Genomic DNA, 21,119 nt, shown 5'->3' on the forward strand with positions numbered 1-21,119 from the left:
ATTTTCAAATTTATATACATGTCCGGTAAGCTACTCCACGCATCGAACACAATTTGGTCTTGCTTTTTCAACTCATCTCTTGCCATCCATTTGTGTAGAATTGCAAGGGCAGCCTTTTGCCTCTCCAAATCCTCAATTTCAGTTTTAAGACATTTTAGTCTTGCACTCCACATGTCCTTGATTTTTAAGTCCTCTAACTCCATTTCAAATTCTGCTTCATATGGGGTAAAAGTTAGAGCTGCAGTTAAATGCCTAAAGAGCCACATGTTGCCGACCCCTGCCTTAGTACCTTCTAAGAAATCAACATCTTGTCTTTGTATATCTTAATATAAAGAATGCTTTTGATACCACACTTTTGCTTTGAATATTTGCTTTGCTAATCTAACTTTCCCCTATCATTTCTGTGTGCTTATACACCATCTTAAATTTGCTTAACTTATCTTTAATTGTAATATATGTTACCCCAAGATTTTTTTTCTTTTCTCATTTGTAATAGTCTTCTCATTGCTGCCATCTGTGTGTTCTATTCTTCTTATTTTTACCCAGCTCTTAACTCCATAGGTTAAAATGGACTTAAAAACTTGTTACAAATAACTAATTTTGTCTTCTAATTTCTCTTTAGCAAAAAATGAATGTCTTTACTTGGCTTCTCACGCTTCCTTTATATTTATTCTGTTGTTATTTCCTTGTCCAATCTTTCAGCTTCATAAAAGACTGAACACACAATGAATGTGAAACACAGTGATTGGAGAGTACCTAAACCATTTATGATTTCAGATGACATTGTAATCATAAGCCACGATCCCAAGGAATTAGAGGAAAATGCAGAGTAGTAAAGATGAATATGGTTAAAACAAAAGTAATGATGAACAAGTATGCCAAAAAAAGGGATATAATTGTTGGAGTAGAAATCGGAAAGGTGGATTCATATACTTACCTTGGACAATTCGTTAGCTGTAACAATGATAAATGGCTGGAAGTCAAAGAGAAGAATAAATTTTGGATGTATAGCATTCAAGAAATATAGTCACATACTGAGGAGCAATATCCCAATTTGTCTGAAACGTAAAAAAACATACAATGTATACTCCCCACCATGACATGGAAGTGAAACTTGGACACACCAAAAGAATAGAGAAGAAGCTAAAAACTACACAGCGAAGAATGGAACGAATTATATTAGGAATCAGACTTAGATAAAAGGAGAAACACATGGATTAGGCAGCAAACACAAGTAAAGGATATTCTTATCAAAACTAAAGAACTGAAATTAACTTCGGCAGGACACATGGACTAAGAAAAAAACAGAATAGTGCCCAAGAGGAGCTAAAAGAAAATCTGGAAGACAACAGAAATGAACAGATGAAATTTAAGAGTTTGTGGATAGTGAATGGATGGCCATTGCACAAAACAGAAGGAACTGGAAAGTTTCTGGAGAGGCCTTCATCCTGCAGCGGATTGAAAATGGATGATGATGAAACACAAAATTATCAATTTGTCAGCTGGAATTCTGTGGGTTTTCACGTTATGATGGTGAAATGAAATATTCAATCATATAAAAAACATAAATAAATTTTCAGAAACCCCTTACTCCATATCATGTTTGTTGCAACTTGTGCGGGGCGTCTCCGTAGCCAGGTGGGCAGGAGCAGCAGTGCGTAGCACACGCTTCTTGATTAGACCAGGGTTCGAGCCCGTCACCACCAAATACGGAGGATGCGGAAAGGTCAGGGAATGACCACTGCATATCCCCAGAGCAATATGGCCTTAGTTGCTAATGCTCCTAAAAACCAAATAACAACAACAGCAACTTGTGCGTGCCGTGTTCTTTGTTATTAATTGCTTATTTTTATTGTTTTAAATTTTACAACAAAAAAAAAAAAAGTCAGTGAACAGAAATATCAATTAGTATGTATATATTACAGTACATATTAATTAAGCTATGTAGATTTGTTTATTTATTTATTTAATATTTAATATAGTAAATTTGTTTTTATTTTACTAACTGGAAAATATCCTTCCGGTTTTCATGTATCATTTACAGCAGGGGTCCACTGTATTTTGTTGGGAGATCCCTGGGTTGTATTGTGCTATCAAACTTGTGCTTGTTTGAGACCATAAAAAATAATTGTGACTTCAAAGAGTGCAGTTCGTGACAGAGCGAAAGGTACACGAAATCTAGATGCTGCAGAAGGTACACGAAATCTAGATGCTGCTTCAGTGCTTAGCAGCAATGAAGAGGGAAAAAATTAAATGAATGTACATTATCTCACATATAAGTAGCAGAGTTTGTAAGGTAAGACATTTGTTCAGTTATTACTATTTAATTTACTACTATTATAAAAATTAAGTTTCCAATAGTTATAAAAAAATGGCATATTTTTGTAGCATAACCTTCCCTTTTTTGTACTGGTTCTTAGTCCCTTATAACACAAGATTTTGTAGGAACAAAACTACTGTGTTATACAAGGCTTACCTGTAAATAAATTGATGAATTTGAAGTATTATTTAAATCATCAAATGTGGACATTATAGGGATATTAGAAACAGTGCCACTCTGACAGTGGGGATAGGGAAATTGAATATGGTGAGCACTCTGTGTACTGAAAGGACACCAGAGAGAGGGGGGGGTTAAAAGGCACATATACTTAGTAATCACTGAATTGTGACTGCCTGCCTAATACACTGTTGGGCCACCATTCGCATGGATAACAGCTGCTATTTGAATCACAGCCTTCTAAAAATGCACTGCTTGTGGAGCAATCAGGTATGGGACATGATATTGCCAAAGGGAATGTCTTTGTGTGTGTGCAATGTAAGGAACATGAGGAAATCAGGCGACAACTCAGCATTGTTATGGGCCTATATGAGAGCTTGAAGGACAGGATGCATGCCCCCGAAGGATCTAAATTGAGGGGCCCATCAAGCTCTCAGCTACCCACATCAATGCCACAGCTTGCAATTGATCATCATGCAACATAGCGGCAACCCCCAAGGCAGAATGCTCTGGTCCCACAGGAAGTAGTAATCAGTGACTCTATTGTCAGGGAAACAGGGAACATAGTGTGTAAAAAGGATTGGTGGAACAGGAGCAGGGTATGTCTGCCAGGGGCAAAGGTTGATGACATAGAGCAGATATCATCTTTTAAGGGTACAAAAGGTGATATTGATGTACGTGTTGGCACTAATGATAGTAAGAATAAGAGACCAGCAGAATTACTTAACAAGTGCAGGTCACCGTTGAAAAAAAAGCCGTGAATTCGGGTTGAATTTGAAAGTGTTTGCATTCTGCCCAGACACAATAGGAAAGAGTATTTGATGAGAACTTTTTCGATCAAATCGGCCCTGGAAAGATTGTGCAAGACTCAGGGGGTAGAATTTTTTTCAACCTGGCGTGTGCTTGTTAACAGGAGAGACTGCTTCTACAGGGAGGAGATACACTTAAACCGAAAGGATATTTGCTGATGCTATCAAGGCACTGTTAGGTGGGTCGGAAAAGTGCTAGCTTGGGAGGGATACACGGACTAATAGATTAACAGTAGCTGCTGGAAAAGGTGAAAGTGATTCTTGCACTGCTTCTATTGGAATGAGCAGCAGCCTGGAAAACAAGATGCAAGGTATTTCAGAGACTGTTGGGAGTCATTGCCGTACAAGTAAACACATGGGTTGTGTTAGGATAACTAAGATTAAGAACAGGTGCATGTATACTTGAGTATACACTAATGCTAGGAACTTGGTAAATAAATTTGATCAATTTGACGTGTTAATCAAAACATCAAAGGCAGATGTTGTTGGGATATTTGAGACATGGTGTCACACAGATATGAGGAATGCAGAACTGGAATTTGGGGAGTACAATGTGTACAGGAAGGTAGACAAGATAAGAAGGGAGGAGGAGTTATGCTATTAGTTAAGAAACACAAAATCAAAGGAAGTGCAGCCAGTTCACATTGCTGGACAGGGCAATGTTGAGTCAGTTTGGTGTGACATAAGCAATGACTCTGTACGGGGAAATAGAGTGGGCCAGTAAATCGGAATCTTATAATGGGGGATTTTAATTTCCTGGATATTGACTGGAATTTGTGGGTTGGTCACTCGCACACTAGCAAGGCTTTGGTGGATTTATTGGATGATTGTTTTCTACATCAGCATGTTCAGGAGGCAACTAGAGGAAGTAATACTCTTGATCTGATTTTCAGTAGTGATTCTTCATGCATTAAGAATCTGCAGATAAAGGAACCACTAGGTGGCAGTGATCATAGTGTGCTGAAGTGGAATTTACTCAAAGAGGTAACTACCATCAGGGGTAAAGGGAAGGGTTTTTGCTTTCATAAAGGAGACTCCGGTGGTCTGAGACGGTATTTAAATTCTATATGGTGGGACCAACTGATAATGTTACCAACAGCAAATTCAAAATAGGAGGCATTCAAATAATTAATCTTGGAAGCTTTACATACCAACTAAGAAATATTGTTCAAGGGTTGGCCTAAATGGATGTTCGATAAACTAATGAGACATGTGGCAGAGAAGAAAAATGCAAGGGATACATATATATTAATGGGTGACATGGAAGCCTATAATAGATATAAGCGGGTCTGTAACCAAGTCACAAAGGAGATTAGGCAGGCAAAGGCAGATTATGAGAAATCTTTGGCAAAGGATGCAAAGAAAAACAGCAAAGAGTTCTTTACCTATGTAAACTCTAGAAGGAAAGGGATGAATCAGATTAGTCCACTGTATATTGATGGTTCAACTGTTGATGATCCTGCTCACGTGGCTAACAAACTAAATGAGTATTTTGCATCTACATTCACCCATGAGGAGTTATTCAGGGAGGGGAATGCCAGAGGTGAGTTAAACTCTGGCAGTGAGATGGATGATTTTGTAATAACGAGAGGAAAGTGGAGAAGAAATAGTTGAAGATAAACATAAAAAAAGGCACCCGATGTGGATGGAATCTATCCAGTTATCTTAAAGGAGGCAGCAAAGGGAGTAAGCAAACCCTTAGCCATAATTATGAGAGCTTCTTTGAACTCAGGGGAGGTACCCATGGACTGGAGATGTGCAAACATGACCCCAATTCACAAAGGAGGATCAAAGGGCGACACAAGTAATTATATACCTGTTATTTTAACTTCTGTTTCAGGGAAATTAATGGAAGCACTGATTAAAGAAACACTGCAGGATCAACTAGACAAGATTTCAATTATAGCTCGGACACAGCATGGTTTTGTTAAGAGGAGGTCTTGTCTGACCAATTTGATTGGATACTATGAGGTGATCACAAAGGAACTGAATGCAAGGAATAGGAATAATTTTGATATTGTATATTTGGATCTTAGAAAGGCTTTTGATACTGTTACAGATGGAAGACTGCTGCACAAATTCGAGCAGTGTGGCATTGGAGGCAAATTGCTGCTATGGATAAAGGGATAGTTAAGTGGGAGAAGACAAGAGTGATAATCAATGGACACTGCTGTTCGTGGACTAATGTTATTAGTGGAGTGCCTGAGGATTTAGTGTTGGGTCGATTGTTGTTTTCTGTATTTATAAATGATATTGATAATGGTATATCAGGATTAATGTTCAAGTTTGCGACGATACAAAGGTTTGCAGAGTTGTTAAGGACACTAATGATAGTACGCTGCTGGAGCAGGATCTAGAAAAGTTGAGCAGATGGGCTGAGATGTGGCAAATGAAGTTTAACATTGACAGATATAAACTACTACATATGGGAAGCAGTAACCTCAGAGTAACTTATCAATTCTGTGTTACTACACTGACAGTGGTAGAGAATGAAAAGGACCTGAGGGTAATTGTGCAGGCAGATACGAAGTTTTCTGAGCAGTGCAGATTAGCATTAGCATTAGTAGAGGCATATGATACAAGAAAGCAAGCTTATGCAGCATCAGCCAAAAAAAAAAACTCCACTCCCATTTCACCACTCCGTTCGTTCGAAATAGCTGTCCAGCTGAGCCTTAAATTTATTTAGGCTGTCAATTTCCACAGCAAGGGATGGAAGTCTGTTACATCAACCAATTACCCGCTGGCTAAAGGCAAATTTCTGCACATCTATCCTACATCTGTCTTTCCTCGATTTGAATTTATGCTCTCTCAGGTGATTATTCTGAGCAGGAGGAAAAATCCCATCAGCATTGAGATTGCTCAAACCATTCAAGGCTTTATACACCTCTATCAGATCACCTCGCCGGTGCCTAGTCTCCAGACAATGTAATTTGCAAAACTTAAGCCTTTCTTCGTGAGAGCAACCCGTTTTTCCATTCACTAATCTTGTTGCCCTTCTCTGTACTCATTCCAGCAGCTCTGCATCCTTCTTGAAATGAGGCCTCCAGATTACAGTACTTCCAGAAATACAGTACTCAAGGTGTGGCTGACCATTACCTTATACAGGGAAATAATCACCCTATCCCTGCTAGAAAAATTCCTGTATATCATTGACAAGACACCATGAGCTACTCTCGCAGCCAGTCTGCACTGCTCAGAGAACTTCATATCTGCCTGCACAATTACCCCCAGGTCATTTTCATTCTCTATCACTGTCAATGTAGTAACACAGAGTTGATACGTTGCTCTGGGGTTGCTGTTTCCTATATGTAATACTTTACATTTGTCAATGTGAAACTTCATTTGCCACCTCTCAGCCCATCTGCTCAACCTTTCCAGATCCTGTTGCAGCAGCATAGCGTCAGTAGTGTCCTTAACAACCCTGCGAACCTTTGTATCATCTGCAAACTTGGACATTAAGCTTGATGTACCATCATCAATATTATTTATAAATACAGAAAACAATAATGGACCCAACACTGAACCCTGAGGTACCCAACTAATAACATTAGTCATAATGAGCAGTGTCCAATGATTACCACTCTGTCTTCTCCCCCTCAACCACCCCTTTATCTATAGCATCAATTTGCCTCCAATGCCACACTGCTCCAATTTGTGCAGCAGTCTTCCATGTGCAACAGTATCAAAAGCCTTTCTAAGATCCAAATATATAATATCAAAGTTATTCCCTGCATCCAGTTCTTTTGTGACTGCATCATAGTATGCAATCAAATTGGTCAGGCAAGACTTTCCCTTAACAAAACCATGCTGTGTCCTAGCTATAACTGAAGTCTTGTTTAGATCATACTGCATTGCTTCTTTCACCAGTGCCTCCATTAATTTTCCTGAACAGAAGTTAAACACAGGGGTCTTTAATTACTTGTGTCAGCCTTTGATCCTCCTTCGTGAATTGGAGTCACATTTGCACACCTCCAGTCTATGGGTACCTCCCCTGAGTTCAAAGAAGCTCTCATAATTATGGCTATGGATTTGCTTACTTCCTTTGCTGCCTCCTTTAATATAACTGGATAGATCCCATCCACCCCAGGTGCCTTTTTTATGTTTATCCTCAACAATTTCTACTCCACTTTCCTCTCAGTTATTACAAAATCATCTAGCTCACTGCCAGAGTTTACTTCACCTCTGGCATTCCACTTCCTGAGTAACACCTCATGTGTGAATGTAGATGAAAATACTCTTTTAGTTTGTTAGCCACCTGAGCAGGATCCTCAATTGTTGAACCATCAATATCCAGTGGACCAATCTGATTCATCCCTTTCCTTCTTGAGTTTACATAGGTAAAGAACTCTTTTCTGTTTTTCTTTGCATCCTTTGCCAAGAATTTCTCATCTGCCTTTGCCTGCCTAATTTCCTTTGTGACTTGGTTACAGACCAGCTTATATCTATCATAGGCTTCCATGTCACCCATTAATTTATATATATTCCATGCATTTTTCTTATTCCCAGGTGGGCAGGAGCAGCAGTGCGCAGCACACGCTTCTTGATTAGACCGGGGTTTGAGCCCTTGCCCACCAAATACGGAGGATGCGGAAAGGTCAGAAAATGACCACCACATATCCCTGGAGCAATATAGCCTTAGTTGCTAATGCTCCTAAAAACCAAATAATAACAAATAATAATAGCATTTTCTTCTCTGCCATATGTCTCATTAGTTCATCTGACATCCATTTAGGCCTGAACCTTGAACAATATTTCTTACTTGGTATGTAAAGCCTAGTAGCTTCAAGATAAGGTCTTTGAATACTTCCCATTTTGAATTTGCTCTTGGCACATCATCACTTGGTCTCACTGTATAGAATTTAAATACTGTCTCAGACCATCGTAGTCACCTTTACGAAAGCAAAAACCCTTCCCTTTACCCCTGATGGTAGTTACCTCTTTGAGTAAATCCCACTTCAGCACACTGTGATCACTGCCACATAGTGGTTTTTTTATCTGCAGATTCTTAATGCATGAAGAATCAGTACTGATAATCAGATCAAGAGCATTACTCCCTCTAGTTGCCTCCCGAACATGCTGATGTAGAAAACAATCATCCAATAAATTCACAAAAGCCTTGCTAGTGTATGAATGACCAACCCACAAATTCCAGTCAATATCTGGGAAATTAAAATCTCCCATTATAAGACTCTCTGATTTACTGGCCCACTCTATTTCCCTGTACAGTTTCTTATTATACTCATCAGGATCATTAGGCCTATAACACACTCCTACTCTCAATTTTGATCTCCCAATGCTTATGTCACACCAATCTGACTCGACATTGCACTGTTCAGTGATGTCGACTGGCTTCACTTCCTTGGATTTTGTGTTTATTAACTAATAGCATAACCCCTCCTCCCTTCCTATCCTGTCTATCCTTTCTGTCACATTGTACTCCCCAAATTCCAGTTCTGCATTCCTTATATCTGTGTGACACCACGTCTCTGATATCCCAACAATATCTACCTTTGGTGTTTTGAGCAATACCTCAAATTCATCAAATTTATTTACCAAACTCCTAGCATTGGTGCATGCGCAAGTATACATGCACCTGTTCCTATTCTTTGCTCTAACACAACCCATGTGTTTACTTGTACCGCAATGACTCCAGCAGTCTCTGAAATATCCAGCATCTTGTTTTCTAGGCTGCTGCTCATTCCAATAGAAGCAGTGCAAGAATCACTTTCACCTCTGCCAGTGGCTACTGTTAATCTATTAGTCCTTGTATCTCCCTGCCCCAAGCTAGCAGTATTCCGACCCACCTAACACTGCCTCGATAGCATCAGCAAATATTCTTGCACTCTTTCTATTTAAGTGTATCTCCTCCCTGTAGAAGCAGTCTCTCCTGTTAACAAGTACAGACCAGGCTGAAAAAAATTCTACCCCTTGAGCCTTGCACAATCTTTCCAGGGCCGAATTGATCGACAAGGCTCTCATTATATACTCCCTCCTATCGTGTCTGGGCAGAATTGCAGACTCTTTCAAATTTAACCGTAATTCCCGGCTTTTTTTCAACAGTGACCTGTACTTGTTAAGTAATTCTGCTGGTCTCTTACTATTAATATCATTAGTGCCAACAGATACAACTATATCACCTTTTGTGCCCTGAAAAGATGATATCTGCTCTACAACATCATCAACCTTTGCCCCTGGCAGACATACCCTGGTCCTGTTCCACCTATCCTTTTTACAAAGCATGTTCCCTGTTTCCCTGACAATAGAGTCACCAACAACTACTAGTTCCTATGGGACCAGCACTCTCTGCCTTGGGGGTTGCCACTGTGTTGCGTGATGACCAAGTGTAAGCTCTGGCGTTGATGTGGGCAGCTCAGAGCTTGATGGGCCCCTCAATTTAGATCCTTCGCGGGCATCCACCCTGTCCTTCAAGCTCTCATATAGGCCCATAACAACACTGAGTTGTCGCCTGATTTCTTTACACTCCTTACATCGCGCGCACACACACAAAAGACATCCCCCATGGCAATATCATGTCCCGTACCCGACTGTTCCACAAACATCAAGCAAGTAGTGCATTTTAAAAGGCTGTGATTCAGAAGCAACTCCCCCCCTCCCCCCAGTTCTTCCCTGAGCCACAGCACTCCCATTAGCGTGAGCCTTTTGCTTTGCTGTTATGTATTAATCAAGTTTTGTATTAATTAATTATGTTACGTTTGTAATCTAAGTCATTATATGTATTAATTAAAAAGTACAATTGAATTAACAATGAAGTTTAACAAGATTAATAGATTTTACTGATTAATTGACAATATTATATTATATACAATACTATACTAAGCTTACGCTATCTAGTTCGGGATATAACGTATCGTGTAACAATGGCGGCAAGTTACGAATGGTAAATCTACGGACACTTGAGTATTAATTAACTTCCAAATCTCTCTGTCTCAATTCAGAATAAACTAAGGATCCTGACTAAGTCTATAAGCTACTTATAGAAAATAATTTGATATAACAATTGGCCAATAAAGCAGCTAAATATGGCTAAAAAACTTCTTGTTCAGCGGAGCTGCAACTTGTAACACGTGGATTTGATACCCTTACCGATACTAAGTAATACCTACAAAATCTCTATCTAAGTTAAACTTTAAACTAAGTATCGTAACTAGGAATATAAAGCTACTCTAGAAAATAAGTTAATATGCCAATTTAAGCTAATAAAACAGAAAAAACTTCTCTATTCCAGGAGCAGTAAAAACTTCACCTGCACAAAGAGTAGCTCATGGTGTCTTGTCAATGATATACAGAAATTTTTCTAGCAGGGATAAGCAGGTGATTATCCCCTCGTATAATGCAGTGGTCAGGCCACACCTTGAGTACTGTATACAGCTCTGGATGCCTCATTTTAACAAGGATGTAGAGCTGTTGGAATGAGTACATAGAAGGGCAACAAGATTAGTGAATGGAACGAAGGGTTTCTCTTATGAAGAAAGGCTTAAGTTTTGCTGATTACAGTGTCTGGAGACTAGGCACCTGCAAGGGGATCTGATTGAGGTGTATAAAGCCTTGAATGGTTTGAGCATGCTCAATGCTGGTGGGATTCATCCTCTTGCTCAGAATAATCACCTGAGAGGGCATAAATTCAAACCGAGGAAAGACAGATGTAGGATAGATGTACTGAAGTTTGCCTTTAGCCAGCAGGTGGTTGGTTGGTGGAACAGACTTCCATACTTTGTTGTGGAAGTCGATAGCCTAAATAAATTTAAGGCTGAGCTGGACAGGTATTTGGAATGAACGGAGGAGCAAAATAGGCACTTTTTTTTTCTGCTGATGCTGCATAAGCTTGCTTTCTTGCATTGTATGCCTCTACTAATGCTAATGCAGAGTTCAGTTGCAAATTCACTGGCCAAACTTTTTTTCTTTTCATTTATTTCCTGCTCTTGGTGGCTGTGATTTACTTTAATAGACTTTTTTCCTGAAAATATGCTTTTATTAATCATTCTCAGGCAAGGATTATGCTTTCTCTCTCTCTCTCTCTCTCTCTCTCTCTCTCTCTCTCTCTCTCTCTCTCTCTCTCTCTCTCTCTCTGTGTGTGTTTTAATCCTGCTAAACAGGCATGCTATTACAGGACAGATTTTTTTTGAAATTTTGTTTTGTGAAAAAGAATAGTGATGGTAGCAAGCAGCATTTTCACTCAGTCAGCTTCAGTATTAAGAGTGCTACAAATCTATTTTTGCCAGTTTTAAATTGTTTATTCGAAGTTATGTATTTATTGAAAACTTTAGTTTGTTTTTTTCACCTAATGAAAATATTCATATTACAATCTGTTAGTTTGATTTCTCACTTCTAAAGCATAAAAACACTCTAGCACCCACATATCATAAACAAGTTGAAGCAAAAGAATATTTGCTACAGTATAACTGTGTTTTTTTTTTAATATATATGTTTTTTTTTTTTTTTTTCAGAGATTTATTTAAGGAAAATCATTGCCCAATAAATATAAGAAATACACTAATGCTTCTTCGCAAAATATGCAATCATCCATACCTTGTGTTGTCCCCACATGTGCATGGATATGAAGATGATTTAGTTAAAGTTTGTGGAAAGATGCTGATTCTGGATAGTTTATTAAATGCTCTGAAAAAAAGAGGACACAAGGTAAGTTATGTTGCTAGTTTTCACTCTGTTTTTTCAGTAAAAGTAACATTAATTATGTCCTATTCATAATTGCTCCGCATAGTTCAAATAATTGTGGGTACTGTATAATTATTTATGAGGAATCCTTCCTATATTTTACTCTCCCCTTCTTTTTATAACCATTACATATATATGCATAAAACGGTACTAGAGATGATGTGTCACAACACACAACTGAATTCAAAATGTGGTCAACCAGCGAGTGCCATAAACATAAAGGTATGTAAATTAACAATTACTCAGTATTGGCATACAGTTTTATTTGTTTTTTGATGTTAGTTGATTTACATGAATAAACTTTTATAAAATTTGTTCTGATTTACAGCTCTGCACAAAAGTAAGTGTTTGCCTTTAGCAAGGAATTCCACTTTTAATTATCAACCATTCTATGTGAATTTTTGGAATGTTGATTTTTTTTAACATTCCAAAAAAATTATGGCACACTGAACAAGTTCTCTCACATTTAGGTGGCAGCAAACGTGTTAAGGCTGTACAAGTTATCATTAAAAAATTTGGTTTATATATAAATAAATAAACAAATATTTACATATAAATGTTGAGATAGCACAAATGTCAGTTGTCAGTTCATAATTTTCAAATTTGAATTTTTTTTTTGTGAAAAAGTTTCCAGTACTTCTTGGTATCATTAAAGATGAGGGACTAGATGTTTTGCAGCATCGTTTCCTTGGTTGGGGAAACTGACAAGTGCACAAGGAAGCATAAAAATATAACACATTATTTAAGCTTGGCATTTTAACAATTCCTCATGCTAGTGCTAGGTGCAAGAGAGAGTATTCAGCCAGGTTAGAAAAGCAAAAACCGAGTTCCTCTTTCTGATGAAGCTTTTAAAATGCTCCTGATGGCAGAGTCTAGACTGCTGGGCCATTTTTAGGAAGAAAATGTTGCTTTTGACTTAGCATATCTGAAGAGGGAAAAGTCTGCATCACTGTCTTTCTTGAGGCAATCAAAATCCATTGATGTCTAATACAATATCCAAACAGAAATCAACAACCAGAAAAATGTTAGATAAGCTGATGTTTAAAAGCATACTATACTAGTAAAGAATTCTACGGCTAGATTTTAATATAAAATATGCATTTTTCCAGTGAAATTTAATTTCTAGTGCACTGGACTTTAAAAAAAAACCTCCAGATTTTTGAAGGTCAAAAATTTGCAGCTGTGACCTTGATTTTGAACAGTAGATCATTCATTGGTGGTAACATTAAATGTTACCACCAATGAATGAATGAATGGGGTGTTTGTGCAGGCAGATATGAAGTTCTCTGAGCAGTGCAGACGGGCTGCAAGAGTAGCTCATGGAGTATTGTCAATGATATACAGGAATTTTTCCAGCAGGGGTAAGGTGGTGATTATTCCATTGTATAAGGCAATGGTCAGGCCACACCTAGAGTACTGTATACAGGTCTGGAGGCCTCATTTCAAGAAGGATGTAGAGCTGCTGGAACGAGTACAGAGAAGGGCAACAAGATTAGTGAATGGAACAAAGGGGTGCTCTTACGAAGAAAGGCTTAAGTTTTGCAAATTACAGTGTCTGGAGACTAGGCACCAGCGAGGTGATCTGATAGAGGTGTATAAAGCCTTGAATGGTTTAAGCATGCTCAATGCTGATGGGATTCTTCCTCTAGCTCAGAAAAATCACCTGAGAGGGCATAAATTCAAATTGAGGAAAGACAGATGTAGGATAGACGTGCGGAAATTTGCCTTTAGCCAGCGGGTGGTTGGTTGGTGGAACAGACTGCCATCCCTTGTGGTGGAGGTTGATAGCCTAAATAAGTTTAAGGCTCAGCTGGACAGGTATTTTGAACGAACAGAGGGGTGAAGTGGAAGTGGTTTTTTTTTTTTTTTTTTTTTTGGCTGATGCTGCATAAGCTTGCTTTCTTGCATCAAATGCCTCTACTAATGCTAATGCTAATGATAAAATTTATTCTCAGCAGATAAATTTTATCCTCCTCATGGACTTTCTTTTCGTGAGGAGGTTTGAGAACTCCACTGATCCCAAGAGCTGTGCTGGTGGGAGCTGTTTGTTGTTTGGATTTTTTTCTGGCACAAAAGCAACTTTGGCTATACTGAGCCTATCTATTAGTATTATGAGACAACTAGTGGGAGCTTAAGCTTCTGGTAGGGCCACCATAACTAGACAGGTAAAAGGATGGGGTAAGAGTCCACCAATGAAGAGTAGGGCTAGCAACCCACCCTTCTGATGCAAAACCAAATTGCTCAAATTAAAGAATATAAACCAAACTGACAGCAGTGAATTGACTAAGAACAAATCAGCAAAAAGCTATAGGAACAAAGGAATAATAAAAGTTGGCATATGGAACATAAGGCAGTAATGGAAAGAAGACTAGTGGGAGAATTAGGAAATAAAAAAATTAAGATTTGAATATTGACAGAAACTAAGCGGGAAGGGAAAGGTTTAATAAATATGAGAAATTGTATTAATGTATAGCAGGGTACAGAAAAATGAAAGTGATGCTTTTTGATGTAATTTAGAATCTGAAAGAATATTATATGCCAAATTTAAATTGGAAACGAAAACATTAATTGTAAAGAGTGTTATATTTCCCAGAAGAGATAAAATCTAAATAAAAAAAATCAATTTTATCAGTTACAAAATTTAATAAGATTGAAGTAATAATAATAGCAGCTCTAAATGCCCAGATAGGAAATAAAATATTACCAGGAATTTATCAGCAGTTCAACAAACAGATGATAAAAAAATTGAAATAATTGCAGCTTTCAGATTGTGAATATCAAATGAATACATTTTTTGCATATAAAGAACAACATAAAGGTGCAAGTTAGTGCAGTTGCATCATTTCTGTACTTAACCAACTACATAAGTAGTTATAAATTGGCATCATTAAGTATATCTCATATTGTGAATACCTTCACAGCGAGTTGCCATGGTATTGCACTACCTGGAATAAGTAACGCTTCACCATACGAGAAGACTATTGTTACTTATTCTCAGCAGATGCCATCACCCATACGGTACCGTTTTGAAATATGGTATGGGATAAAGATATCAGCTATCCTCAGTATCCCTATAAGACTGAGCAAAGAAAAAAAGAGGTACAAAAGTGATGGTAAGAGAGGGAGAGGAAAAGATGCCATAGAAGAATGAAAAGGATAATTAGTTATAATTCGTACGAACTCAGAGCTCCATGCCCCGGTTGGGCAATGCGTCCCCCTGACGGGTACTGTTGTTACCCAGTCAGAGTCCTGCAAAGATGATTAAGATCTTCCTCTGGTGCCGTTTCTGGCTCTTTAGCCTTCATCAGTGGGTAGATAGGCGTACTGGTTAGACCAGACGTGCTTTCCAGTTTCCGGATATTTCTATGGAATTAACCCTTCAAGGACCCTTTATTGGTCCTGCTTTGGGACTATCTAGTGGCCTGTATGGCTTAAGAAAAAAAAAAAAAAAAAACCCGAAAAGGGACAGTCGCCCTTATTCACTCATCTCTATATGACAACCCGATTGGGCTGCTTACTCGTACACTGACACACTCCGAGGAAGGCCCAGTCCATGTGACCGCCAAGTTGGCGGCCGCCTGGAGTTGGCTTGCCCAAATGGGTTCTAGGGTCATCCCCCTCTTACACACTCCTTTTACCACCTGCACCGTTTCGGAGCTTATTGGCTCCTCATCAGTGGGTGGGCAGATACCCTGGTGTTGCAATGATGACAACCCAGTTGCGAAGTATAAATCCACAATATGAGAGATGCTTGATGGTGTGGAGTAATTTAGATTACGGTATAGTTTAGGGCTAAAGCCTCAGGTTGCGTAAATAGTTTAACTAATGTAAGAGTGTTACATAGCCAACTATATAAGTAGTTATAAATTGGTATCATTAATGATGATGATTACTGATGAGGAGCCAATAAGCTCCGAAATGGTGCCATATGGGTGATGATATCTGCTGAGAATAAGTAACAATAGTCTTCTTCTAAAGTGAAGCGTTACTTATTTGAGGTAGTGCAATACCATGACAACTCGTTGTGAAGGTATTCACAATATGAGATATACTTAATGATGCAAATGCACTATAAGAGGTTAGTTATTACCGTAACCTGAAGCTGTAGCCCTAGAACAACATAAAATAACAACGCAGATAATAGACAAATTGCAGCCAACTTCTTTGCACCATGCAGGCCTTACTTGCCTGGACCCACTCCAGTTCTGTGGATGAAAGGCGCACTGAGATTGTTAAGGTAAAAGCAGATCTGGCAAAATGCGGCTACACTGCCAGTGCCTTAGATAGGTATGACCGCTTTTGCCAACCCTAGGGCCACATGCAGCAATGACCCCATCTTAATCCCGTACTACCCAAACCTGTCACAACAACTTTCTAGGGTCTTACAGGCTCACAGGATAAAGTTCTTGCAGCTTCTGGGCAGAAGATTGCAATTGCAGCCCTCGTTTCGAGTGTTAAGAAAGGCCCCACTCCTACAGAGCAGCTTGGTGTACTGCATTTCCTGCCGTGATTTCACTGGCTGCTGCATAGTAGCAAGTCTCCATTAAGCTCAGCCATACCCTGAGCTGAAGCCCATCCATGGCTATGGACTAAACAGGATATAATTCTTAGGTTTTAGAACTCGTTTAATTTTGAATAAAATAAACTCAAATCAAACAACATTAATAAATTTCAGCTGCTTAGCCTTGGATGAAAGACAATTTAACTTTGATCATGACTGCCAATCTTAATCATCCAAGTTTCTGTCCCTGGCACTAGGAACCAGGCTTCCACTGTTTAGATTTAAAGCATGTCTCTTGAATACTGCACTTACATAATAATTGAAATAAGAAAATAGATGTCTGTTGGTGAATAAAACCCAGAATCTTTCTTTCACCAGTATGCCGGAGAAAGTACACCTTTCCAACTTAGATCTCAGATCGAGATCGTAATCATCCTCACGTCCACTCAGTACTTGAGACTTGAGGAACTTCGTGAGATCAAACTCAGCTTGAGGACCCTGCTCATGAGGCAGGGACTGACAGTAGTCATGGAAGAAATTGTCTTCCTGGGAATGCTTGGAAGGAGCCCTCCAAGACAAGATATTAGAGGTAGCAGTGCTGAACGCAAAGCTAGAGGCCAAAACTATAGTTGATTGACCTATAGAAGACATACTCCGAGGCCACGAATGCAGCAGTGGAGTCTAAAACAAGATCAAAAACAGTCATCGTTAAGGCCGTTACACAAGAGCTCAAGACAAGTGAGGACATTAAGTCTGAACTTATGAGAACTGTGAGGCCTGTGTTGAAGGATACGAGTCGTGAGTGTCAGACCAATATGGGATCGCCGTGTTGCTCCAGAAGTAGCAACTGAAAGTGACTTAAATAAAATCGTTAAATGTGCTTAATTTAATGAATTGGGACTGGTGGTCTTTGATCTCGAAAGAGACATTGACCACGAACATTTCATCAACGAATTGTGGGCCCATAATCTCAGTGATACTGGGATTACGGAAGAACGTTTTTGTAAAGACACAATCATGTTAACTAGAACCAAAGCCAGAGGTAGACCTGGCTACAATTTTATAATCCAGACTTCTGGGGAGATAAGGAAAAATTCTTGTCTCAAGAACCAGTGTATGTTGATTGGAGCTCCCACAGGGTGAGGGATCTCACCGCTCTGAAGCAGTGTTACAACTGTATGGCCTTTGGACATGTGGCGAAATACTGCAGGAGTGACTCGTTCTGTGGTCAGTGCTCAAAGCGAGATCATTCATACAAGAATTGTATGAATCGTAATGATTCTCCCAAATGTGTCAACTGCTGGAGGAGGAAGCTGGCCTCTGACCATTCAGCTACTGATAACACGTGCCCTGAGTTTGCTCGGGCACTAGACATAGAAGAAAAACAGATTATGGTGACTAAGACCAGATCCCATAACCTGATGGTCAGCGGGCTGGGTGACTTGGCAGTTGGCACTTGCAGGATGGAGGAATCCTTCCTGTATATGGTTGAGATAAGTGGTAAGTGGAATTAAGTTAAATTCTATTGTGGTGGGATGTAGTGATTGCAGGGTGGTTGCCTGCAGTGCTACAAGTAAACCCAATTGGCTAGAGAGGTCTGGGTTGCGGACTGGGTGAGGCTGTATATGGTTGAGATAAGTGGTAAGTGGAATTAAGTTAAATTCTATTGTGGTGGGATGTAGTGATTGCAGGGTGGTTGCCTGCAGTGCTACAAGTAAACCCAATTGGCTAGAGAGGTCTAGGTTGCGGACTGGGTGAGGTTCCTTCCCCCTCTGACAACCCCAACACTGAGTGTGGTCGTAGCCTGAACCTGTCTGCGACAGGTGGCTCTTTAACTATAGCAGTAATAGAAAATGTTAACATACCAAGATTGTTAACATGTTAAATACCAAGAATTGTATAAAGGCATATTTATGTTGGTAAGGCTTGTCAAGAGTTGGAGCAATACCAAAGCTAGAAAGTAGAGACCTACCTCCCCGTGGTGGGGTGTGATTGTCCATCCTCACCACAAGGCTAAAGGTCAATTAATAATCTAACAATTAACCAATTTTTGTTGTTTGAGTTGACTGGTAGGGTCTTCGTATTTATTTTCTTTTCATGTTAAATTAAACAACTAACCGATTTGGTAGAAAAGGTACGAATGAGACTAAGTCACATATGGGTGAGAACCCCGGTGGCAACTTGGGAAGGAAGCTCACTCAAATGACAAATGACTCCTACAGAGCAGCTTGGTGTACTGCATTTCCTGCCATGATTTCACTGGCTGCTACATAGTAGCAAGTCTCCATTAAGCTCAGCCATTCCCTGAGCCAAAGCCGATCCATGGCTATGGACTAAACAGGATATAATTCTTAGGTTTTAGAACTCATTTAATTTTGAATAAAATAAACTCAAATCAAACAACATTAGTAAATTTCAGTTGCTTAGCCTTGGATGAAAGACAATTTAACTTTGATCATGTCTGCCAATCTTAATCATCCGAGTTTCTGTCTCTGGCACTAGGAACCAGGCTTCCACTGTTTAGATTTAAAGCATGTCTCCTGAATACTGCACTATTTAAATAAGAAAATAGATGTCTGTTGGTGAATAAAACCCAGAATCTTTCTTTCTCCAGTATGCCGGAGAAAGTACACCTTTCCAACTTAGATCTCAGATCGAGATAGCAGTGACATTCTAACACGATATGTTCAGATGACTCAGGTGCCCCATGAGCACACATCTCACTATTCCTTAGCCCAATTTATTTCAACCTTAATGCAAATCCATGGCCTGTGAGAATGTTGCATTTAATCCAAATTGCAACCATGTTTTTCTCTTAACATTATAATATCAACTCTTGGTACAAACATGAAAGTTGTTCGTACTTTTTCAGTTTGTTCCCATTTCTCTTGCCATATCTCCATTATAGAATGTAAATATCGCTTGTTTTCTGACTTAACATCAAATTTTGTATAAAGTCTCTCTCTATCAGGACATGATGTTAATCCCATTATTGTTTTATTTACATTTCTCTTTGTATAATACAAATTATTGCTGCCAGCAGAACCAGGAACTGGACAGGAATCTTTCCAGGTATAATCTGTAAGGCCTCAGAGGAGACCATCTGACACGCCCTTGTTATTCCTAACAAAGCAAATCTTTGAGTCTGCAATAAATATTTTTGTATTACAATTTTCTCCGCTTGATATACCCAAGCTCCTGAAGCGTAGGTGATTATGGGCACAAATAAACATTTGTATATTAGACTTATTGCTCTACCATTGAAACCCCAGTCAGTCAGCCCTTACTATCCTCCGAGGGCTTAGCGTACAGAGTTCTAATTTTATTCAAAAATCTCACACGCTCTGTAAAAAAGAGCCAATCTTCCAACATTACTCCTAAATGTAGTCTTAACATATCGGTATATGTTAAGACTACAAAAGTTTATTAAAGTCTTGTTTTATCACTAACAATTTGCCATAATTTCGGCGACAACTGTAACAACCAATTATTCATTTGAGTGGACTTATTCCTATTCTTAGACAGTACCTCAATAGCATCCAAGAACTTTTTCTCACTAATTGAAAAATCCTTAAAATTCTTTTCCCATATCTGCTTAAGCAATTCCTCCTTCTCTATATCCTGTTCAACATCAAAGTGTACTAATTTAGGATATACAGTTCTGGATATGGTGTATTTCAGACCTATGTCTCATATCCTAGAACTTGGCAATGTCGTCGTCAAGTTCTGCCTCTACAATGACACCTCTATCTCTTATGGGTCTTATATTTCTTACTTTTACAGTAGAAAGCCTTACTATTTTTAAAATATCAGCTTTCACTTCTTCACTAGTACAATGTTTATCAGTAACAGCTTGATCATCACTTTTGGGGCACTTTCCACAGTTTTTATATTCTTCCTAACCACTGTTGCATAACTCTTGGAATTATGGTTTTCATCTTTTCTTTGCAATCTATCCTTTAGTAAAATGTTTTCCATATGAACATAGTGTTTTTTTTCTCCAATTGGTCCCACGAATCTTGTACTATTCTTATCGCAGCCATTGGTACTTTACTATTAACATCCCACAAGAATCCTTTTAACCTCTTCCTCAACTCCTGTATATGTTGAAAGCCTTCATATTCACTTTTCTCAACATTGTCTGCTTTTCACTTCCTCTTTCTATTCCTTTCACTCTGCACATTAGAGTCTGAATTTACTTCAGCATCTGTTCCTTTTGATCTTGCTTTCTGCTTTGTCTCTTGCAAAGGACCGGAGAGCCACAACGACCTGTCTTTAACAGTGTTCTAGGGATACCTTTGCCTGAAAACACCTCTGTCAGTTCCTGGACTTGCGACAATATCTGCTTATCTATCTCCCCGCAGTCGTCTTCAGTAACTTTGCCAGTAGCAGACAGCAGCTCTTTTTCATTTATTTCTACCTCGCTAGAGGAAGACATTGTTAGTTATGTATAACATAAAAATCAAATATTTACAACTAAAAACCAAAATGTCAAACACAACAGGTGATTGACTATTTACAAAATATACAAAACAATGCGGGAGAACAAGGTGCCTTTGATTGCTCTAAATTTTAACTTAAATGGAATCTTAAAACTCCACTGGCTGCTACGTAGGTG

At 38.9% G+C, this 21,119-nt stretch overlaps 1 protein-coding gene across 1 annotated transcript in view; it reads left to right on the forward strand.

Annotated features, from left to right (window-relative positions):
* The window catches only part of LOC150075304 (lymphocyte-specific helicase-like), a 156,571-nt gene that overhangs the window by 110,309 nt on the left and 25,143 nt on the right, over nt 1-21,119 (forward strand). Inside the window, exon 14 of the mRNA XM_090388439.1 lies at nt 11,772-11,964. Within this exon, the coding sequence (XP_090244565.1) occupies nt 11,772-11,964 (193 nt within the window). The remainder of the gene's footprint in view (nt 1-11,771; nt 11,965-21,119) is intronic.

This window comes from Mastigoproctus giganteus, chromosome 14 (genome assembly GCF_048544385.1).
Source record: "Mastigoproctus giganteus isolate SK-2022 chromosome 14, ASM4854438v1, whole genome shotgun sequence".
Classification (NCBI taxonomy): domain Eukaryota; kingdom Metazoa; phylum Arthropoda; class Arachnida; order Uropygi; family Thelyphonidae; genus Mastigoproctus; species Mastigoproctus giganteus.